Raw genomic sequence first — 25,224 nt, 5'->3', positions numbered from 1 at the left:
ATTTCATGTTGAGTATCCTCATAAATGCCCTTTCTAGTTGGTAGACAATTCTTTTTGGTATTGCAATGAGGAAGTATTGTATTCCATGAAGGGATATACCAACCCCACTTTTCATTGCTCAAGTGTTCCCTAGAAATTTTTAGCAGTGCTATAAGATAAAATTAAGTCTTCTGAATAAGAAACAAAGTAGAATTTTTTTTGGAGGCATATTTTAATCAGGCGCAAAGAAAGAGATTATTAACATGGAACAAAATCATGCCACTGTATTAATTAGTGTCTTAATCAATCAGCATTATTTAGATGACAACCAGAAGCAAAAGGGCACCCACATAGGATGATGCTCAAACCATTGGCAATGTCAGTACCTATTGAGAGGGATGGATCTAGCACATCAACACCAACAGCCCTCTCCTTGGGACCAATTGGCAACAAGCACATTAAGCTGCTTTTACATTATGTCATTAAATCAATTCAAACATGAAGGTCTGTAATCCTATAACTATGAAACACAGTGCATTTTACCTATACCAGAATCAGTTGCATCTTAGACTCAGACTAGATATTTTTTAAGGTATATAGAGAAATTAGTACACACTTTACAAGGAATGCTTTACATGTAGATTCATTTTTGAAAGATAAGGACTCAAACGAATTTAGAGGGTTGAGGGATATGATTATTGTAGTCAAGCCTTCTCTTAAGATATTTATATCAATTCAATAACCAGAGTGAATTATCGAACAGAAGTTTCGTGAAAGTTAATAGTGATTGGTTTTAGTTTCTTCTCTTTGTGGAAGGTTTACCTATGTACTTTATCAACTGTTGGCTACTTATTTTAGTCATTTCTTACAAACATAATCATGTATGTTCAGAGAATATTTCATAAGCTTAGACAGAAATCAAGACACAAAATCAAATAGAATTGCATGTAGACTAAAAATGACATTTACAATTTGACAACCAAATTACAATGTGAAAGAGTAGAAAGAGTTTAACATGGATGGAAAGAGGATAAGAAATTGTTAGCATCAAAGTTAACTTCTTAAGTGCTTGTAAATTAATCCACTGGATACAAAGATTTGCATTTGTAGTAATAATAGCCTTAAATCAAAGCAATTAAGAAAATTCTAGAAAACCACAATGAATAAAGCATATATGAGACACAAAGACAAATGTAAACCTAGTTAACAAATTTAACAGCTCGTTTGTAATTTAAATCCTACCTTTTTCCCAGCTGCTCGCCAAGATTGGAATCCAATCCAAGGATTCTTGTGTATTTGATCCACTCTGTTTGCAATGGCAAAATAGGCTCCATATTCACAAAGTGCATCCCGATAGTATGCATCATTAAGAAGTGGAAGTCGAGCAGTTGCATCCACATCGTCAGTCCCATTTCTAAAGCTTGTTTTAGCCTATGGCAAAATCAAATAAATAATAATATCATTGCGTGAGGAATGATCAAGCTTTAATAGCAATAGATGTTGTAATATAGATATTTATGGTTGCCATGATATACACCTTATGTAAGGAAGTCACAATGAATTTATGTGTGATGTCCCCATCAAATTTCCAATATAAAACAAGATTTCGTTAGATATTGTGTAGCTAACTTAGGAAACTCCTTGTATTATCTTTATAGAACTAAGAATGTCAATAGCCAATACAACATAAGACAGCAGCAACTATGCCACGCTTGATTAGTCACGGCAGTAGTTCACCATGGATGAGAGAGATCAGTATATAAGTATTTAGATACTGCATTCATGGGATATCAAGGAAACTGAAGAAAGTGTTCGTATTCAAGGGAGCTGTTGAAACAAATATTATATGTCAAAATAACATACAAGATAGCTACTATATTGACACTGGAGTTATTGTTAAATAGCAAATAAAGATTGCAGGATTTCAGCTTTATATTCCTGTAGCGATACAATTTCTACTACAGCTAATCACGTCAATTCATGTTGAGGAAGACCAAGTATCCAGTCGACCAAACCAATATCAATAACCACTGCCAATGGGATGAATGTAATCAGCAGACTAAATAATCAATTGATTAGTTATTCAATGGATGGTTAGAACAACGATTGTAATTAGTAATACACAAACAGCGTATCGAATTAAGAAATACTTATATCAATATCTTCTTAAAGGCATTCGATTAGGTCAAATATGATATCGTAACAAATAGCTGAGGATGATCCGCATAAACAACGGGGGTTAGTCATACTTATATGTGACAATGGACACTACTTATTCTTATCGAAAATGATCATTAGCTTATTACGATCCATTTCCGTACAAGAAGAAGTTAATAAGTTAATCATACAATTAACATCGTAAGCCATAAACTTATAAAGGGTGCGATTACCATGATACACCCCAAAGGGATGCATTACTATACTTCCTCAAGGCTACTATGGTTCATAACTTTTAATTAGTTTCCAAAGAGGAGCGAATACTAGGGAGGAGAAGATATGACTTATTTGAAAGGTTGTGACAATTTGGAAGGAGATATTCACCAAGGCAGATATTTATAGAAAGAATATAACAGATTAGGAAAAAAAGAAGGGAGGATCCGGCAATGATCAGATAGATGGGAAATAATTATATAGTCTGTGCTCATAAGAGGAGGACAGGCAATAACATTTTGTTTTGGGGGTATGCATAGGGGATGTGCTTGATACGTATGCCTAATATATAAAACCCGATACAATGTCTATATGCAGAATTTAATAATAATATTATTATAGACTGCAATACGTATGGGTTACATTTCAATTTATATACATATTGGCAGACCAGATCTGACGCATGTCAAATCTGTTTGTCTTTACCAACCATTAAATATATTATTAGTCCTGCCTATTTATAGGCGGAGACTAATGTTTTCGTCTCTCTCAATTTGCCAATTAATTTTTGCCTCGAAAACTGAGTCAAAATTTATTCTATAGTTTCTTATAGTTGAGAGTAATTTATTTATTAAAATCAATTTCCTCTATCTTTTTAGATTTTTCCGATTGGCGGGTGTATGTTTTCCTGGGTATTTTTTGTTTTTTCTTCAAAATAAAAAAAAATGACGAATCAAATGTGAGCAGAAAAAAATTGAGATGGTTTTCTAATGTCTTGTGCAAATATATTTATCATCTACATCGCCGAATTCAAAAATATTGATATCTAGCGAAATCTTTTGTGGAATGCATATTATTAAATGCAAAGTACTGTGATAAATGCAAAGTAATGTGAGTGTAAATATTAGAACAACTCATTGTCATTTAATGCATATCTTATCATATCTGGTCTCATTGAATGCAGTTTTAATGCATATTGTCTACGATTGCATATTGTTGTGCTTGTTGATTATTTATGTTCAGAGCAATAGTATTAGTATGTTCAGAGTGATTCAAAAGCAGTTTCAATAACAGTTTAAGTGAGATCAGAAAAACTGGTTTGTTTTGTTTCTCTTTATGTCTGAAAGAAAAAATTTGGTTAGTTTTGTTTCTCTTTATGTCTGAAAAAAAAATTATTTCTTGCTTGTTTAATTGTACTAATTATTGCCTTACTTTTTTAAAAATATTTTTGTAAGCCCGAGCTACTGAATTGGAAAAATCCCCAAATGGACACTGCTTTTGTTTGTGTGATTTTTTTCACTATTTGTTCTGCAAACTTGAAATTGTTAATGCATTGTGATAGACGAGAACAAAATAAATAATTTTATTGTCATACTTGTGGTTTCTTTCACTATTTGTTCCTATTGTAATGTATCTGAGTCCAGTTGGAAGACAGTTGCAGATTGGCACATCATCTAGGACAACCTTTTTTTATTTCTTTGTAAAATTTTACTTCCTGTTTGACCTCATTGTATGGGATCAAAATTTTGAGGTATGTAAGCTATATTTTCTCCCCCTCTCTGTCAATTGCATTGGAGTGTAGGCGAAAATTGTAGTCTCTGTTTTACTAATTCGTAAACATCAATACCAGTTCTGTCTATTGGCATCTGGTTTGACAGCTCTTGGGGTTTCGTTGCACTTATAGTGGCAAGATTTATTTATTTATTTTTCCTTGGCTATGCTTTTTAAGTTTGAAAGCTCTCACTGATATTCATGAGGGTTATGAAATCAATTGCATTCAAGCATAGAATAAAATGCTATCAGTCTTATGTCGTAATGTCCGCACAGATTTGTTTGTTACGGTGTTGCTCCATTTCATATACTGTTTGAACCCCATCTTCTCTGCTTATGATTTGCCTACCAATTTATGCCCAATATTTTTTTCCTTAAAATGCATCTGAAATTTTGTGAGATCCGAGATTTTTCCCATTTGGGAAGCTCATAGGAATAAGAATCTTAGAACCTAATGTCACTTTGAATTGGAATTCAGCTTATCGTCATCTTTCAGCTACGATTTTGTTTGGGAGATGGGATTAATAACATCAGGGAAAACTTATAGCTTAATTTTTACTTTTTACCTTTAGTCGAGTATTTTAACTGGAAAACCAACATTTTTTTGCAAGGACTATGTAAAATGCAAGTAGTTTTATTAGATCAGCTGAAATTGTAAATTTTGTGTTCTTCTTCAATTATTTATCTGGGAGTGTAGCGAATTTAATTTTTGGGATTTGGGGGATAGAATGAACCAATTCACAGTTTGTTTCAAAAAAGTGTTTGCCTTTTTATAGTTTATGTGAATCCAGTTTTTGTAGATCTTAGCCATGAAATTCTGTTTGTGGTTAACTCTAACTCTTTCTTGAAAATTAGATAGAATTTAAAGTTTAGGAGGAAACAGATTGTCTCAGGTTTAATGATTCATGTCTTTCTTTTCATACTAACCCATTTCAACGGGTTGTTAATGTAATTGTATATTTAAAAAGGCAGGGTGTATGAAACGTAATAATTAATATAAGGAGAAAGATGTATAGATGTTACTTAAAGACCATTTTGGTCATTCTGAAATAAAATGACATCAAAATCCACATTGAAAAGAAGAAATGGAGAAAATCTTGAGAACGATGTTGTAATGGCAACTGTGTACCATACCTGATAATTGTTTGTCCTCAATTTGATTAATAAGTTTCAGTCAGCATCTATTCCATCCTTCACTCTATCTACACAGTGAGTGTTTTGAGTAGTAGCTAGAGAAGGAAAAAAGGTAACAATTAGAAACACACAATGCTCAGAGTTTAGTCGTCGTTTAGATGATTGGATCGCTGAATAGTAAATTCTAACAGAATGGCCAAAAGGAGAACAACAATATAAGACAATTTTTATATAAGCACCCTCTAATTTCAAAGAGCATAGATTGAGAACAAAACATCTGATAATTGGGAAAATTTAGCATAGTTGCATTGAGAAACCCTTCTTTCCATTTCTCCATTTAATTTTCCGGTTCATACCAAGATGTGCTTTACAGTATGTTTCTAGTATGTTTCTAGAAGTGTCTTGCGAGGTATAAAATCTCATGCAAAGAACCCTTTTGACAGCTGTTGTCTTTCAAGTCACTTGTCAGCAGTCTTTTTCATACACGTAGTTTTTCCAGGACCTGCCACAGAAGAGAACAAAAAGGCTCCCCCAAAACAGGCACCAGAGAGAGAGGAGAAAAATCCTGAAGCCACTAAAATAGTTGTATACAACAGATTCTGTGGCTCTTCCAGTACATAACATGTCTTATGCAGATCTGAATATGGGGTTTTGCCAAAGTTTTAGGTTTATGTTTATTCCATTCAATTAGCTTTTAATACCAGACAAGTTTTCTGTGGATTTGAATTTTGGATTCTACCGTAAGTTTATGTTTTATTTTTTTATATCATACATAAATCACATTGCCCATTTCATTTTCTTTGATCATCTGCCCCCTCTTCCTCTTATAAGGTACCACATCACAGCTAGCATTTCCATAATACCTCCCCCCATTTCTAATTTCTTATACATTTTAAGTTAATTTTCAAATATTATATTATATTTAGACCACCATCCCCAAATTGTGAAAAAAATTCCACCCGTCCTCAAAATTTGTCCCTAAGTCCCCCCTTTCCAAAACCTTGCTGAACCATGTTTATTTTCGTTGGCATATTTTGACTCTATTTTGACAATATTAGACTATCATGTCACAACAATTCGATATTTTTCAATGTCTGGAAACCTTAACCACATCAAATGTATCTTTAATAATTTAGTTCTTCATTTCACTCAAAACTCTCAACATTACATTGACAAATAATTTGTACATTGATTTCTTTGCATTGCTAAATTCTTTTTAAATTTCCAACATATTTATAATATTCAAAGCAACACTTATCTTATTTTGTTTTGTAAATAACTAGTTAATTATCTTTCGCTACAAACATTCGATAATATGCTTGGTTTTTGTAAATATAAATCTTATGCACTGTCTACTTGTATAATAGTTTTGAAGATGCGTTCTTACAACACTACAACACGTTATCTTTTTTGCATTCAATATCAGTTGTTAACTATTTTCAAAATTACTTAATTGTTCTCAACACTTCAATGCATTGCTAGCATGTTTTTAGCTAAAGGCAGGGACTCATGCTGTCTCACAGCTCTTGTTAATAATTAATATTTTAAAGCAGTAGTAGTATTAATAATCTATATAATAAGTAATTAGCAAATACATAAATTATTGGTATAATTAATTCATTTATTTATGTATATATATACTCAAATCTAAATAAGAATTAAGGAAGGGTTATAAATATGGATATTGATACAATAATAGATATTAATATAATAATTATAATTAATACAGTATCTTTAGAAACAATACTACTCTACAGTAAAACCATAGAGTGTAATACTATCTGAACTTAAATATATATTTTTATATATAGAAACAGTAATTTGAATGAACAAATAAATGTGAGATTATAAATTTGGTTGAATTATCAATTCAATATCAGGAAGAAGATTATGTTATCACTGATTGAATTCCAATTAAGATGGTTTTGTCTCCTAGTCAATGTAGTTTAAGTCATAAATATGTTGAGATGGATTAATTCTGGTTAAAACAGGCTTAAATCTAGTAGGGTACATTACATTATGTTTCTCCAAGCTTCCAAGATTGGGGAATATGTTTCTAGGATGGGAAAAAAAAATCCTGGATTTTGGGGATGGCAAGGGGATGGCAAGGGGATAGAAAATATATTATAATTAAACTGTTAAAACATTTGAAGACATAAATGATAAGTTTCAATAAAATTAAGCATCTATGACATTGAACATTCAACATTAACTATAAAAAACTGAAATCAAACAATTGAGTGAAGCAACAAAATATATAAAATAAAATAAGTATGAATATCTAATTGTTATATTATCAATTATTATAAAAATAACTGTTCGAAAATATCCCCCTTACCCAGCCTTTTTAACTTTTGCAGATATGTTCTATTTCTATTATTTTCCTAAGTTGTCAGTTCAGTTACAGGATATGGATATGCTGGTTCAGAATAATGAAGCTTTTAGGGTTTTCGCATGCAAAAAAATGTTAAAAATGTTATTTTTTCACTTTTTGGCACTGAGCGCCTTTGGGTACTCGTAGGTACACCCAAGGTGTGCCCCCAATGCCCCAAGTTCCTTGTGGGAACGTGGTGGGTACAAAGAACCCAGGGCATCGGAGGCGCACCCTAGAGTACTGTTGTGACCATTTCACACATCGCCCCATTGCAAATGGGGACCCTTGCTTTTTTGCTTTTTAGGGTTTGTCTTTTTAGGTTTTTTAGGGTTTTGTCAGTTAGCCTTTGCATTTCGAGTGTCGCCGAGGGGATCACATGGATAGCAAGTCTGGCTTGAGTGATGTCTATGTCCTGAAATTTGGCTAAGTCTGGAATGTCCTAAAATTTGGCTAAGTCTGGAATATCCTGAAATTTGGCTAAGTCTGGAATGTCCTGATCCTGAAATTTGACTAAGTCTGGAAACTGAAAAACCTCAAAAAAACTAGATTTTGCAATATAACTCCTGGAGGTCTGAAACCACTCTCAAACATCCTGAAAGTATATATGGAATATAACTTAAAGTATAAGAAAGAAGAAACATAGAAGGAAATGTCACTTAAATGTTATATTCCATTAAAATTGTCCTGATAGAGAGTTCGAAAAGTCAAATTTCGCTCCTGTCCTTCACTGAGGATCCAGAGCGAAAAGCGCTCCTGTCCCTCTCCAAGGGTCCAAGGCGAATCGCTCATGTCCCTCACCAAGGGTCCAGAGCGAAAAGGCTTAGTGGAGTCATTCCTGACCTTGTTTGGACAAATTGAGACATCAAAGGCATGAAGGAGGACGTAATCAACCCATTGAAGATAGTTTTGAAAATTAACAAGGTATAGATGAGCTCATAAAGGCCAGGGCGCTCCTGTCCCTCTCCAAGGGACCAGAGCAATTTTCCCTCAAGACAAGTTTTTGGCAAAAGGAAGGCAAGTTTCGCGTTTGAGGTGGGTGAAGGAAGACGCAATCGATCCGTTGAAGATAATTTTCGAAGCTAGCAAAACACAAGTGAGCTTACAAATGCAAAATCGCTCCTGTCCCTCAGTCAGGGACCAGGGCGAAAATCATATTTTTATACATCTTGGTTATTAATTTATTTCATTTGTCTTCTGCAGGGTCACCAGGAGATGTAGTTGAACACGAACTGAAAGATTTGGAAGATTGTGAGACTCGAAAACGGCAAATTTTTGAAGTTTGAGGCCAAAACGCTCCTGTCCCTCAGTCAGGGACCAGGGCGAAGTGACTTGCCTAGGTCATTTTGACCTCATTTTGATCAAACTAAAGCATTAAGGACATAATGAAAGGTGAAATCAACATGATGGAACATCCAGACTTAGTCGTTTGCAACGAAAGGATGAACATTTGCCCTCAAGGACAAAAATCGCTCCTGTCCCTCACTGAAGGACCGGAGCTTGAAATCCAAAATTGCCTTGTCCTTGCAAGATTTGAACGATTTCGCGATTTGAGAGGATCAAGGGAAGTACATTTTATCAGTTGAATATAACTTGAAAGTGCCATCATAAGGAAAATTGGTCCTAGAAGCAAAATCGCTCCTATCCCTCTCCCAGGGACCAGGGCGAATTTTAATGGTAGCTCCCGTCCCTCTCCCAGGGACCAGAGCGATTTTCCTTATAAGACGAGTTTTTGGGCGAAGATCAAGTAAGTGTTAAGTTTGAGGCAAGCAAAGGAGGAGTAACGAATCCATTGAAGATAATTTGAAGATTACAAGACGCCAAGTGAGGCCCATGTTGTCCTAGGCGCTCCTGTCCCTCAGCCAGGGACCAGAGCGATTTCTTCCTAAGGAGAATTTTTCACCAAGTTGAAACGAATTCCATGTCAAAGGTGAATGAAGGAGAACATAATGAGTCCGTTGAAAACAAGTTTGAAAGTTGGCAAAGCAAGAATGAGCCTACAAGTGCAAGTTCGCTCCTGTCCCTCAACCAGGGACCAGGGCTAAATCAAGGTTATTTAATATTCCCTCCAAGCATAAACCACTCCAGACCAAGGTACAAGGGGGCAATGATGTTTTGAAGGTGCTTCGAGAGAAATAAAGTGTCAAAAACCATGAAAGGTGATGAAATTGCCCAAGGAACAAAGGTTCGCTCCTGTCCCTCACCAAGGGACCAGGGCGATAATGATTTTAAGAGGCATTCATCGACAAAATTGAATGGATCAAGCTCAAGATTCCCAATGAAGATGCCAGTTTCAATGTAGAGGAAGTGGTTTTGAACGTAAAAGGCGAGAAAATCAAGACCAAAATGAAGAAGCGCTCCTGTCCCTCTCCCAGGGACCAGAGCGATGTGGTTTGTATCCCTTACATCTCTCATGATTTGGCGCCAACAACATTTTTTTTGAATTATATTAAATGCTAAAAATCGATAAAATTTGAAATATTTAATTAAAATTAGCATTTAAAATAGCGCACAAGGCATTTAATTAATTAATTTTGCCTTTTAAAAATCGAAATAATTAATTATAAAGGCATTTTTAATTAATTAATTAAAAAATTAAAAAATAAAAGAGCGCTTAGGTTTTATTTTAAATATTTTGCAAAAGGTCGGCCTCCTTTTATTTCAAATTTTATTATTATTTACCTTATTTCAAAGGTCGGCCTATGGGAGATGTAGAAGGTGAGCGCTCTATATATTGGAGGTGTTGTTTCACAATTCAAATCATTCACTCATTGTTTCAAGTGCGATTTGGAGAAGCAAGGAAGGAGGTGCGAAATCTAGCTTGTGTGGAGCGAATTTCTACCAAGTGTGGAGACTAAGGAGGGCGAAATTCATATTGAAGGCTATTGAAGAGGCAAATTTCTTGCTAGATTGGAGGATAATTTCCAGATTTTTGAAGACATTTGAAGGCGAATTTCCAGGCCTTGAAGAAGCTAGTGGAAGATGGAGTTCTTTTCCAAGCTAAAGGGGGCGCATTTTGCTAAAGGGAGTCTTGATCTACATTTTGCCTAGAGAATTCTCCAATTTTTGCATCATTTTTTAGAATTAATTTCCAAGTGGAGGTATGGCGTAATCACCTTGGCACCATTTTTTTTGAAGATTTAAATTTTGCGTTGAAAATCCTAAATTAGGAAATGATAACTCAAGATTTATCATGAAGTTTACTAATTAAAATCTTGAATCTTCCTTTTAAAGTTTAATTTTTTAGATTTCAAGATATATTACTAATTTTGAAATGTTGTGTAGGCATCAAATGGAGATCCCGGAGTTGGAAAATCAAGCCAGATCAAGGACGATCAAGCAAGGACAAGGACGACCTTCTTCGATCCAGCCTAGCATTGACAAGGGCGACCTCCTCCAGCCTAGCATCGACAAGGACGGCCTTCTTTGGACTAAAGTCATCAAGGACGACTTCTCCAATCCAGTATTCCAAGGCGAGGTACATCAATCATCCTCCACATCAAGGACACAAGAAGTTAGAACAAGGGTTCGTTGAAGAAGCAGATAGTACCAGATGAATTAATTAAAGCTAGCTTCTCAACAACATCAAGTTGAATATCTACCAAGATACAAGTGTCGGACGAGGTGGCATCCTAGTCATCACTTCTCCAATCAGTGTGGTCCACCTCAGCATTTCCAGATTCAATGTACCTAACTCATGGAAGGTGGCACAAACTCCGATGTACCTACCCCGGCTATCCATTGGTCGATTTTTCCAGAGACGACATGTGTCCAGGCAATACAATTATTTCATTGGTCGAGCATTAAATGTTATGTAATGGTTGTAACAAACCCTAATTAGGGTTTTCATTGTAAAATCTTGGCCATTGATCTTGAATTGATCTAAGCCATCGAATTGTATTGGGGGCACTATATAAGCCCTGGCATTTCATTTGTAAAGGCATTAGGCAGAGAGAGTTAGAAAATAATTAGAGGAGTTAGAATATAGTTGGAAGCATTAGATAGATAAGAGATAGATAAGTAATAAGATAGAATAGCAATTAAAGTAGAGTAGAGAGAGAAGGCAAAGGTTGTTGCCAAGATGTTGTTGTAAGAGACTTGTAAAACTTCATTGAAGAAATGGTGAAATTTATGGGTCGATTCGATAATTTGCATGGTCTTTATACTTCTCATGTTTGATTTCATGTTATTAGATGAGTGGAAGAAATGTGCTTGATTGATGGTGAAATTCGTATATCCATACTACTAGCAGTTGGTTGATTGCAGACTTGCCTTGTGTAGTCAACTGGAATCATTCAGCTTAAGCTTAACTTCAATTGTCGCTTCTTCATTGATATGCATCAACCTGATGGTGTCTATGCCTGCAGTGATGATTTGAACATCATAAAGCTTTCCTTCGAAGATCGCACTAGCCTTGTGGAGATGGTCCTGCGATGTCAAAACAAGACCTAGTTAGAATTTCATCAAAGATCAATCATTGCTCCTACATTCCTTAGTATTAGGATTAGATTCTTTCCTCACCCTCCTCTTTTTTCCTTTTTTTTCAAGTCAAAGTTAGTAAGAGCCTGTGTTCCAGCAATATTCAAAGCAAATCAGAAGTTCAGGCATCAAGTGTAAGTCCCCTTGTGATTCCAGCAAATCACATCATACCACAAAGAGCTTATCCACACGTAGAGACCCTACATACAAGAACCTTGAAGTCATCCTGATTGATCCTTTTTCGCGATATCTTCAGCAATCAGAGGCTTTATTCAAGAGAGGATAAGGTACCTTTAGGTATTTTATTTTGTGTTTGATAGTGTACAAAATACACGTCAACAAGTACCCACGAATGAACCCACACTAGGATGCACCTGGTACGGGTATGGGACTGATTCTGAGTGGACCTGGCAACATAGTTATTTTGTAGCTGTTGATGTGAAGGGTGTACCCCAGAAGACTCACGTGTATCCCTCAATGTCCCACAGACAGTAGATATCCCCCAATACAACCCCCACCTCCTCTTAACAGAGGAAAACATCCCAAGGAAGTGAGGAAAAAAGGAGCCACCCAGGGGATTGTGATATAGAAGAGCAAAGGAGGGATATATGTCCCTGAAATGTCAAGGATGGCTCCAAACAGTAGCGTGTGTTCTTGTGGAACATTGCAACCAACTGATCTGTAGTTTCCTTATTGTTTTCAATGTCAAGATAAAGGGCATTTCTTAAGCTTGATTTTTTATTTGGAAATAATTAATTATTAGTAATATCTTTTCATGATAGATGCTAGTTCTGAATAGACCAATTATTAGTATATCAATGAATAATGCCTTGTACTGCCAATTTCAATCAATAACAAGAACAAAGTAGTCTACTTTTGAAGAGAAAAATAATTGAAGTGAAGAAAATCTGCAAAGCTTCTAGAAATGGTACTGAATATATCTTAGGCCTTTTGTGAATAGAAACTAAGAAATGAATTCTAAGACTAGCTAATGGCTTACTGTAAAAGGAGTCAATTCCATTGGTAAAGATATCTGAAGAGAGATTGTTTGTTTTAGTGCCCCAGGCATTAAGATTGTATCGTAGTGAAGTTCAGTTGTTCACTGGCATTAATGATGTATGATGTGGATTGTTCTAGAAAGTAGAAACATACATGTTATACTCAACGTGTAGCTTTGGAACTTTGCATCTGCATGTATTATTTTCCCACAATAATATTTCTATTTGGTTTATCTTCATTAGCATCTCAAAAAGAAATAAATTTATGACAAGGATGGTACCAAGCTTACAAGTCCTATTCCACGGTAGAGTGCACCATGATGTAGAAAAGGCAATGTTCCATGTCCATGGTAAGGCTCGTAGATGCATAGTGGCTGCCCAGTTCTTTCCAGTTCACCATCATCTCTTTCATGCAGCTCATCTTTTGTTCTCTCGATCCGTTTAACAGCCCGATACAAATCCTCCCAAGTGTGTTTTGGCTCCATATTTCTCTCTTCCAGCTGAATCACTCATCAAAAGTCAGCCTAGCTGTGTACTGGCATAGCATAAACTAAAACATTAGAAGAAAATGCTGTGCAAAACATAGCCTAGAGATAAGAGAATATGTTTTGGTTCATCTTTCAACACACCTGTGCTTCCTCACGTATCTTGATGCCCTCTGCAATTTCGTTGGCTCTCTCTTCCTCCCAGGAAGGCAAGTCTATTGTTTCATCCTTTCTATAGCTAGATTTTAATAAAGACTTTGCCATGTGATGCCAGTTTCTCCACAGAGCTTCCACTTGGAATATCACGCTGTGTTTTTTAGAACTTTGGTGTAGAGACTCAGACCTTGATTTGAAGGTGTCTGTAAATAATTCCCATTGCCATTCCTTTTTTACTTTCTCTGGAAGCTGTGATGCATGTAGGGGAAGCAAAGCTTCAGAGGGAAATTGCAAAACATTCTCAACTAAAGTGGCATAGCCAACGATAACATCCGATGCCATTACATTCCTCTCATGTAATCTGCCAGCTGAAGCAATTTGACGAGCTAGAAATGATAATCCACCATTCCATATTGCTAGTGACATTGCCTTTGTCATCATATTAACATTGCCAACAGGGAAAAGAAGCCCATGTTTTCCATCCTTAATCTGCATAAGATCAAATTCATTAATTATTAAATTTCATGTTTGGAGGCCACAAACAAATATTTGAAATTAGTGAAAGAGTGAACTCATCAGAACCAATGAAATCTTTTTTGGGTGAAACTGGATTGGCATTTACATATTTTTGAATCATGGTGAGGTTGGGAGCAATAATTGGTTTTTCAAAAGCCATGGCTCGTAGCAGGATAGCCGGAAATGCCTGTTCTTCATGCAATGAGCTGTATATTACTAAGTCAGCAATTCTCAATATGATATTCTCATGTCCATCAACCCCAACATGTTGTATACTTCCAATTGGAAATCCCAATTGACGAGCAACTGCCTACAGCCAGAATGCATGGAAACAAATTTCAGTAAACAATATTTGAAATCAGCATGTTATTTTGGAATGTATGAAAAAATGTTGAAACTTGAATGCACTTGCATATGTTGATAGTAAAGATTTTAACCATCAGTTTGTTTTGTTCATTCAGTTGCATGTTTGACAACATGCTGTAGCATTACAACTGCTGAGTTTGGGCATAGGAGGTGAGGATGCTCGGTGAGCAAGGCTCTAGCCACTACTACTCCCTGAAACCTTAAAAAGGCTCATGCAGTAAGCCCCTAAGCAGCCAGAAAGAAGGCACAAAAGTTTAGAATTCAACTGTGTAGTTTTTGAGTCAAACTCATTGACCCATGTTTCATGAGTAGTGGTTCACAAGAACCCATCTCTCATGAGAATGAATGGTCCACTTAGCACTCATTGCATCTAGGTGATGCTCACAGAGGTGAAGCATTGGGCCTTCCTGGGAGGTCACCCATTCCAGTACTACAACTCAAGCACGCTTAACCACAGAGTTTCCTCCAAGGTTAAACCCACTTAGATTGAAAGCTGTCATATCCTTGTCTAGCCACTAGGCATGGAAGAAAAATATGTCACATCTTTATTATGTGCTTGGTAGTTGACATCATCAATCAATCAGCATAAATGCAGGCCTTCCTGTTTGAGAAGGAAGGAAAAACCTTTGTTGTATTATTGAAGTTCTCTCTCTATTTCCTAATGCACCATAGACCATATTCAACGAGTCAGATAAAAACAGCCCTTTCATCTACTTCTACAGCATAGATACTGACTCTAGCCTTTTGTGGCTTTTAATAGCCTATGAGATCCAGTAGACAGCTACAATATCAAAGGCTCTCCATATGATTTCGTCAAGATACAATATAAAATACTGCAACATAAACTAAACAAAGAAGCTTGGAACAAACTACCGATAAGCCCATGAATATAACAAACGAGTAAATCTTACTTGTATAAGGAGTAGATCTTACTTGTATAAGGAGTAACATAGTTATAAATCTACAATTTCAAGTAGAACACCATAAAGATATTAAATAATCAACTTTTATATCGGATATATAAATAATAATAATAAGAGTGATAAAGAAAATAGATTCTCTCAAAATTGGAACCCCATAAATTCTGGAGCTGACATGGACAGGGTAATATTGTTTTTTAGGCCAGTTTAAGCATGTTCCTGTTTGATAATCAACCTTTTTATCAACAATGATTTGTTGGAATGTTATAAAATTGGAATCCCCTAATTTTGTTGACTGTTTAGAAATGTGATTTTTCGTTACAGGAGATGAAAGTTAAAAACTTTAGATCGTTATTTTAAAACTCACAACTCGGAAGAGCCAATTTTGAATAGGACTTGGCAGCTTGGCAAATTAAAAATATTTACTGAAATTATTACCTCGGTAAAATCAGCAAAACTTAGTGTAGGCAAGTAAATGGGCAAGGTATTCGGCTATGATATTTTCTTGCAAGTTGTCAATGAGTTTTCAGTTTATGGTTATTTAAATTTTCAAAACTGCGTTGTGTATTAAAATGTCCATGGATAGGTACTCAAACTATTGTCTATGATATTAGGAAGAAAAAGGTTGGGTTGCTATTTCATATCTCTTGCACTTTAGAAAGGTATAGATATAGAGGTACATTCTTTGCCAAAGACGTGAAGGCTGTTTTGGGTGGAATAGTCTCCCATTCCACCTCGGGATAATTGGGCTTATGAATAAACTTCATCTTCTGTGTGCACTGGTTTGCTTGAGCAGGAGTTTGGAAAAGTATGATGATGTGCACCATAAAGTTTAGATGAGGCTCCAACTTATTTGCATACGGCACACTTTTGGGGATTAATAATTAGGCTCCTATTATGTCAGATTCAGTACAGGTGTTGGATGATCAATGATGCAGTCTCAGCTCCAACTGATGACAATATCAGCCAAAATATTGCTGCTCTCCCTTGCTATATGATTTGGAATCTGAAAGTTATTGAGCATTAAGGATATCAGTATTGCTGGTGGTGATATATGTCTTACAAATTCTCACATCTATTAAACTTTTGTGTACCTGTTAAATGGTATAGACTTGAATTTGGTATTTAATTTATCATTCCATGACCAAAAGAAAAACTAAATAAAGACATCCATTAAATCTAACTCTGCAGAGTTAGGTCACCAAAGCTCCTAACCTGTAAAGCCGTGCCATAGGTACTTGAGTTGCCACTCATTATTACAAGTTTTAATGGCACATCTTTATCACTATCCTTATTAAACTCTGACAACAGGGGCAGCATTGCCTGCATTACTAGTGTATGCTCCAACCAAATTCCTTTATAAATGAACGGACTTCCCACAACCACAATAACAAAATCTGTCAAATTAAAACCAAGTTGTTTACGCAAATCTTCTTTCTTCTGTGTAGCCATGAAATGTTCCACCTCCCATGTTTCAATGGGAGAGCCAGGAATAACGACAAAGTTTCCAGAATCAAGAGCAGAGTAAATCATCTGCACATCAAAGATAGAAAATAAAAATCAGAAAACATCACCCCAAACATCCATCCCAAAGTTAATTTGCTTAACTTATAATTTGAACAATTTTCACCAAACCAAATTCAGTGGTAGAGGCCTGTCAAGCTACCGGCTTCGTATAATCATCAAATACAACCACATCAGCACGATGAAAGGTTTCCTTCCAATCATTCAGTATTTCCATCTGTTGACTAGATGTGTACTCCTTAAGGCGTATACCGAGTTCATTCTCATGAATGGCCCATATCAGAGGCACTGCATTAAAAGGTTCCAGCCTAAGACTGTAAATAGAAACTAAAGTTATTTTCTTTGAAAATATATAAAAATAATTACTTCCCACTACAAGGTATGCTGAAAGAATAATTTTTTTGCAAAGATTATCATCAGGTAAAAGAGAAAGAAGTTATCTAGAATAGATACTAGATAAGGACCCCCACCTACTAACAAAAATTTTAGCGTCAAGACTGTTCACGAACACACCATCAAAACTGCATCAGAAAAAAATAAAACAATGTTTATCAGCCCACTTAATGATTTTAGAAATTATAAGAACTTTTTCACTCCTCCATGATGACCTGGAATTAATAAACATGAAAATACAGAAAGTTATACTAACAAAGAAAGATAATTCTTATTATTCTATGTCTGACATTTAAAACGCCAGAATAACTTGAGAACACTATAAACTTGCTTGTTTTCTTACTTTGTGACCTGGTATAGTAGGTCTAATGCTATGCAATATAGAGCCCCTAGAAGTGGCGACAAACAATTTTGTGTCAAACTAGCTAGAAACCTTTTTCAGATACAACTATGCTGTTCAAAACGCAATGACAAAAGAAGTGCACAAAAATCACACCTTTGCTTGACTTTGACATGATTCTCAAATTTTTCAATGGAAGAGCTTGTTAGGCCAAGAAAACAAGATTTTCTGGCCTTTCAAAGAGAGTAAAGATGATGGAAGACAATTTTACAAAGTATTAACAAATAAGTATTAAGATATTAAGAGAAATCATTTTATATGTACTAAGGGCATGGTGCCATGGAAAGCACTTCGAAGAGACTTGCGAACATATTACAAGTGTAAGAACTGCCAAACTATCACTATCAGAATCATACATGGAAATTAATTTGTATGGGGTTTCTGTAAGATTATTAGACTTGAAGCATTGCAGTTTCTACCTCTTTCAAAAAGTTCATTTGTTTACAAAAATCTACATACTATTCTAGTTATTTAAAATGAGAAGGTAGAAGAGAACTAAGGAACAAATATCAAATGGTACAATAGTGTCCACATGAACAAATATAGATATTAAATGAATTTCTCTATATAAAAAATCAACTGTGTGCTTTGCCAGTTTGGAAAACCAATGGCCAAATTCCAAGGGAAGGCTGAGAACAAGATTATATATAACCTTTTCAATAAAAATAATTATCAAAATGTTTTTTGTTTCCTATCCCAATAATAGGGTTTCATCAGAAGATCAAAAGAAACTTAAAAAATATAAAAGATTCATTTTCAGCTTACCTTAACCAGTCTACTTTGACTTCTTGTTCTGAGCCACCTTGCAGGATATTAACAGACGTTCTCAAATTCTCCCAGACAGCATGCATTGGTCCATCTTCAAGTGAAAATAACTACAAATGAAATTTGTTTAATATTTTAGTACTGTAATTGTTCTCATTGCCTCTTGGATGAGGAGAGCTTCAAATCAGTATAGATTTTCTGTTATCATTTCACCAAATAAGACCCCTCTTATGCTCATTGTTTCCAAAAGCAGCAAAACCATGTCTTATTAACTATTATGTTGTTTCTAAAAACAGCAAAACCATTTCTTATCAACTATCATGTTGTTTCTAGACATGAGAAATTGATCTGTATATGCGAATGGCTGCATTATTGTTTATTTCTTAGACCAGGATTAATGCTACCTTTGCTCTACAGTTACTTTTTGTTCTTTCAATTAAAGAAGTGAATCGATATCTCTTAGTGCAACCATACCTCTAGGTCATATCCAAGAGCTTGTAGACTGGTTGCAACAGTAAACAAAAAAAGAAGGCCAGGGCTTCTTGAAAGATCAGAGCATACCTGACAAGCAAACATATAAGTTAGTCAAGGCAAGAAACCATTCTGCTATGCGATAAGTAATAAAACAAACTAATTTCTAAGATATTTATGTTAGTACTACAAAATTCAAAGAAAGATAAAATAAAGTTCAAAGATAACCAATATAAATAAATTTAAGTCCAAAGTACAGTAAGTTCCAAAAGCTAATCATGAGTGCTGAAAGGAACACCAACAGCTAAAATTAAAGTATATAGAACTCAACTGGAAATCAATTAAAAAAAACCATAATGAAAAGAGGGTGATCTGAAACAGGTAAACATGACATAAGCCATTATCTATATAAGCCATGTTGAAAGAGATAGTTCTGCAAATGAGAACGTCCCTCAACAAAAAAAACCACCAACGGATCCAAGAAGAGGGAGCCTGAATAAGAAGGCTCTGATCTACATCAGAGACAGAAGCAGAAGAAGGGCCACCATCCTTGTCAAGCATCATAAAAGAGCCAGTACATGGTCTAGTGAAGTTACAGGAGAATGAATTGGCTGAGAGAGACTGACTGAACAAATTATCCTAGGACAAGGACAGGTGCTACTACTGGTTGATCTTCAAGCATCCAATGCTGAAATAGAGCACCATGTCTCTCAAAAGGTCATACCTGTTTAAAGCACATAATAGGCAGAGAGAAGTAGACATGACAGGAAGAGTTGTCCCGGTATACTTGGCAAAGAAAATTGGATTGCCGAGTGTCTCTCACGGAATGAGTACAAGGACAATCATTTTCTCGTTATGAGAAGGCTTGAAGCAAAAATAAATCTACGGAAACCTTCTAATAGCTCTGTTCAGCAAACGAAGCAGGTTTGATCTAGTTTCACAATGAAAAAAAATTATCCAGTTCCAATGGGGTTATTGGTTCCATTTACATAAAACTGCCATGTGACAACAATACACCAGAAACCTGCTGCATTTCATCACTCACCGATGACATCTGTACCAGCAAACATAGCTTGCAGCATTGTCCTCAATCAGCATTTAACTTTCATTGAAGTCCAGTCCGAAGTCCTGAATATAGATCAAATTTTTGGGCCTTTGAAAATTGCCTGACAGTTCTGTGGGTTAAGTAGGTCCCTTTGGTTGTGTAGTCAGATGCCATGTAGACAAATCACTGTGAGTTAAGTTGAGGTATCCAATCGCACTGCAGTACCTTCCTTGTGGAATGTCGGCATGGGCTATTAGGCTAATGCTACTCAACTTTGCCAACTCATGCTTGTTGGGCTTCATTTGGTCTATTTTAGGGACCTGAAAATTAAAGATCATCCTTTCTATTTTAAGATCAAATGCTTGTGTTTTTAGTTTTTGGTCTAATTATAAATGCCACAACAATCTAACAATGGCAATACGTCAAATTGACAGAAGTGGTGACTAGTTACAACTGTAGTCCATACAACTCTGGCCTAGAGCTAGCCAGCAACCTCGATTTAGCATTATATTTGTTTGATCCGTGTTGATCTTCCCCAAATCTAATATTAGATTTTCTTACTTATTGCATCAATAGCATTATCTTGTTTTATCAAATTTCTACAATTTGAATTTTTTGCTCGTTAGACCAATAACGCTATCAATCGCGTGTAATTTATGCAATGTATGATAGCTCTGCAAACAAATTGCTTACTATAAACAAGCCAAAACGGAAAGTACTTATGAGCTCAATATACTTACAATTGCAAGACGAGGATGCCTGATTGGATGGACATGGGGCTCTCCGTGCCTGTTTTGTAGATTTCTGCCACCTCCCAAATTCTTGGAAGGCATGAACTTGATGTTATCTCCAAAATAAGCAGGATTTGCCAGAGCAGACAAATTCACATTGTTGTCATTTTCCAGAGATTGAGAAAGGTCAACCTCAACCTCATGACTATAACCTGGGCGAGAAGATTCAATTGGTCCGATAAATGTCGTCAGAGTGTCTTGCAGCAGAGACTGGGTCAAGAAGCACATAATCACAATACAAATCAGAACGCTACAAAGCCACGAACTACCACTCTTTCTGCCAGACCCATGAAGCCTGCCCCCCTTAACAACACCACTGACTTTTTGCGCTTCTTGGTGGAGGTCCAATCCATTGGAGTGAAAGCGCTTGATGGGATACCCATTTCCATTTTCTCTCATAGAAATCCCCACATCTCTCCTCAAAATAACATCATTATTTTCTGATGCACTTAAATCCAAATGCTCTTCAGAGCGTGTTTCAGACATGCCCATTTGACCCAACTCCGAACCCAAAATTCAATTTCTCCCAACCCAAAAAAATGATTCCGATGTCATTCAGATGATAAACAATGCTTATAATGTAAGCAGACCAGTCCTCCTACACACAGACCTTCTCTCTTCTTCTAACTAGATCTACTTACATTCGGTACAAACAAATATACAATAAAATTATATCCCACTGCGTGCAAGGAAATCTGCAGAGAACATTAAAAATTCCCAGATATATAAGAATAATCCTGAGATGACGTTACTCTTGTTGATTATGTCGGTTACGTGTTCAGTGAGAAAGCCAGTCACGAGAGGAGAGGAAATTGGAATACTCACTCCCCCTTTTTCTTTTTCTTTTACTTTTTTAAACCGTGAAAAAATCCGCGCAGACTTCTGCTTAACGGAACAATCCTAATAAGGAAAATGTCTTGCGATTTTTGAATTGACTGTCATAGGATTTAAGACAGAGTTTTCGACAAAATTAACTCTCCTGCTTATTAAGGAAAGAAAGAGTCGTAGTGGACAGGCAGTTGGACTAAGCAATTTAATAGCCGGACCAACGGGCACTTTCTGATATATTTATTTGTCTGCTATTTTATCGGGGCCACCATTTTGTTTTGATAAACAAGCTTTTCCTTTGTAGTTATTCTCTAGAGAATAAACTTTAGAGTCATAGTTTAACTCTACTAATACTTGGGGAGAATAAATTGGGTTTTGGTTGTTTTTTAAATGTGTGTGACAATGTTTTATTTAGTAAGAATAATAAATTGGGTCTGGGCTTAGTTTTTCAAATGTATGTGTGAGAATTATTCGGGCATTAAGGTAGGTTCTAAAGAATAAATTTTAAAAACTTTTCGATTTGTCATAGTTAAACTTTATTAATACTTATTAAATAATTTAAAGATTAGAACAACATTATTTTGTATTTTTAATTAATTAATAAGGTCAAAGAATCATTAGGCATTAAGATAGATTCTAAAGAATAAACTTTAGAGTTTTGGACTTGTCATAGTTAAATTCTATTAATATTTATTATATAATTAAATAGGGTCTTGGTTTTGTTTTCCTTGTTTTTTAAATGTATATGTGAGAATCATTCTAGTTGTTAATGTGGGTCTTAGATTTATAAAAGAAATTAATTATTTAGGTTTTTTAATATATATTTTTATTGTTATTAGATTATTCAATCAAATATAGATATTTTGTTTGATATGTGTAATTGTATATTCATAAATTAAAAAATAGTTTTGTGTTTATTTTAATAGAATGTTGCAAGCCTGCCCCAAGGGAGGTCTCACTGGTTCATAGCTTCAGTCAAAAGCAATTCGACTTCTTCGACTCATTATCAATCAAATATATATATATATATATATATATATATATATATATATATATATATATATATATATATATATATATATAAGTGGAGAGTGTCCATGAGGGTATATCTTTGTTTTATATGTTTTTTATTTTGAAAATAATAAAATATATAAGATTTGATTTTTTTCAATTCTTATCTATTTTTATTCACATAAATTTTCATATGATCATATTTATTTATCAATATTAGCTATAAATTACACATATTACTGTATCATTATTCATATATTAACTCATCAATTTGAGATTTATGTTTTTTTGTTCCAAGCTAATTTCATCTTTGCACATGCCATTACACATTATGTTTGCACGTGTCATTACACTCCATCCCTTGTTGCGATTGTAGAATGTCTCTCAACATTAATAATAAGATATATTTTAATAATTAAAAATACAAGATTTAATTTTTTTCAATTCTTATCTATTTTTATTCACATAATTTTTCATATGTTCATATTTATTTATCACTATTAGTTATATATTACACATGTTATTGTATCATTATTCATATATTAACTCCTCAATTTGAGATTTATGTTTTTTTGTTCCAAGCCAATTTCATGTTTATGTGAATTAAATCTGGAGATTGATCATTGAATTTTAAAAATTCAAATTTTATTGAGTCTTATCTTCACACTAACCATTGCAAGTCAACATGGTACATGTTAGCTCACATTACTACCATATCTTGGTATTTAAAGACATTCAATATGCAATTATTTTTTATGAAAAAATAATCAATTATTATTGAATCATCTTGGGAACACTCAAATTTAAAGCATTAAAACAAGTGTGTTTATATTTAGGAGACCCACATCTTTGAGAGTGTTATCTTTGATATTCACCCAAGATCATGAAGTTGGTTTATTAAGGCTTAACAAAGGAGTCCACAAATATTTTTAAAATACTAACAATCCTTACACACCTTTAGAAATTAATTACCAAAGTGAAAAAAAGGTTGCAGAAGTGTTGTGTCCATCAAGTTAATGCCACAAGTTATAAAAGAAATTGCAAGAATTAAGTCATATTAAAAAAAAAAACTTTAGACTAACCTTGTGAAATACAAATTCAACCTGTAAAGAATATTGAGTATTACAATACCAATATTGAAAACATGTCAATGGCATTAACTTATGACCATTAACAAATTGATTATTTGTTGCATCCACAATTATTCCACATCATTAGCTAATGAGCTAAGTGCATTGTCCTATTGCATTTTATTATGCAGTTAATATTTTAATTATCAATTCTACACTTATATGATTACTTAGACCTTAATTAAAAGGGTTAGTTTACCTCTACATATTTAGTGAACTCATATATGCTTACACCCCATAAAGTTTAATATTACAATTATATTTTTTGCTTTTCTTAGGGTTTTTTAGGTTTGATATGGTTTAGATATTATCATTCACTTTTATGTTTCCTAGGGTTTGGATTTAGTTACATTCACCTACGTTTAGCATACCTTGTTTAGGATTTGGTTACACATAGTAACTTGCATCTATACCATCGCCCTCTAACCCTTGGATAATCCTATTGGATTTGTGTGAATGTTGTCATTAATGTCAAACCCAACGATCCGATTAGGACCGGATGTGTCGTATGCAGTTTTAGTATTGTGGGTTGATCAACAATGGAAGATAGGTGTGTATGTGATATGAAGCAGTAAGGCACACATGATCTACTAGAGTAATTTTTGAAAGATCCTCTTCTCTAGAATCTTGGGTTTTGCTTAACATGGTTTGTATCCAGTTTCGATATCGGTGGTATCAACTATATCAGTCATATCAGTTGTATCTATTGTTATCTGAATGATTATATTGCATCATGCTTTATGTTCTAGAATTTGTGGTATTTATATCTTGAAGTTAGGAGTTGTTGTGCTTCGAATTTGTGCTTAGTCTCTCGGTCAGGTAGACCCTTGTTTTGTTCTGGTAATTGTGGCTTATGTTTCAGTAAATGAAATATGTGAAGGAAGCATGTAGAAGATTGATGAAGGTTGACTTGTTTATCTGATTTTTGGTCGAGGCATATTTTGTATATCGTGTTGATCCAAGCAGTGCATTATTGTGTAAATCACTTGTGCTTTGTCGACATACTATCTTGGTGTATGTGCTTACCAATATATATAGTTGATGTGAAAATAGAAGAAGAAGAAGAGTATAAGGCAGAAGAAAGTAGCATTGTGTGGTAATTGAAGAAGAGAAAAGTGTGTGTGTGTGTGTGGCATTCAGCAGAGTATGCTTGTGATGTATAGCAAAATAAGAAGTGTGCAAGTAACAGAGTTAGTATGTGAGCAGTATATGAGTGAAAGTGTGTGAAGAAGAGTCAAAGTGCAGAAGGTGATGCAGTAATCCTTTACCGGATTTGTTGCAAGTATTTGGTTCTACAGAGTAGTCCCTTACTAAACTTGCTCCAGGCAACTATGGACAGTGATACAGTGATCCCTTACAGGATCTAATTTGAGTTTTTTGAGTTGATATCTGAGCTTAATATAGAACTGACCTCATGCATTTGGAGATGCAATTTTCCTCAATTCATTTATTTTTATTGCAGTGAGCATTCTGATAGTGAGTCACTTTGTAATCTAGCAATGAGTCATCCGATAGTGAGCCACCCATTTTGTAATCACCTC

General features: G+C 34.8%; 1 protein-coding gene across 3 annotated transcripts in view; it reads right to left on the bottom strand.

The window, feature by feature from the left end:
- Positions 1-21,606, bottom strand: part of LOC131076577 (uncharacterized) — a 56,559-nt gene extending 34,953 nt beyond the window's left edge. For 2 of the 3 annotated variants that reach the window (XR_009113407.2, XM_058013820.2), the window contains exons 1-10: positions 20,664-21,603; positions 18,882-18,968; positions 18,408-18,517; positions 17,320-17,370; positions 16,992-17,163; positions 16,541-16,858; positions 14,146-14,349; positions 13,512-14,012; positions 13,173-13,382; positions 1,222-1,410 (exon numbers count right to left, since the gene is read on the bottom strand). Coding sequence is in view for 1 of the 3 variants with exons in the window: in XM_058013820.2 (XP_057869803.2) it covers positions 1,222-1,410; positions 13,173-13,382; positions 13,512-14,012; positions 14,146-14,349; positions 16,541-16,858; positions 16,992-17,163; positions 17,320-17,370; positions 18,408-18,517; positions 18,882-18,968; positions 20,664-21,206 (2,385 nt within the window). In the remaining 2 variants the exon portion in view is untranslated. Of the gene's footprint in view, positions 1-1,221; positions 1,411-13,163; positions 13,383-13,511; positions 14,013-14,145; positions 14,350-16,540; positions 16,859-16,991; positions 17,164-17,319; positions 17,371-18,407; positions 18,518-18,881; positions 18,969-20,663 lie in introns of all 3 variants that reach the window. The other variant, XR_009113406.2, reaches the window with a different exon arrangement.
- Positions 21,607-25,224: the final 3,618 nt, after the last annotated feature.

This window comes from Cryptomeria japonica, chromosome 10 (assembly GCF_030272615.1).
Source record: "Cryptomeria japonica chromosome 10, Sugi_1.0, whole genome shotgun sequence".
NCBI classification, from domain to species: domain Eukaryota; kingdom Viridiplantae; phylum Streptophyta; class Pinopsida; order Cupressales; family Cupressaceae; genus Cryptomeria; species Cryptomeria japonica.
This window is presented reverse-complemented; position numbering and strand designations above follow the sequence as displayed.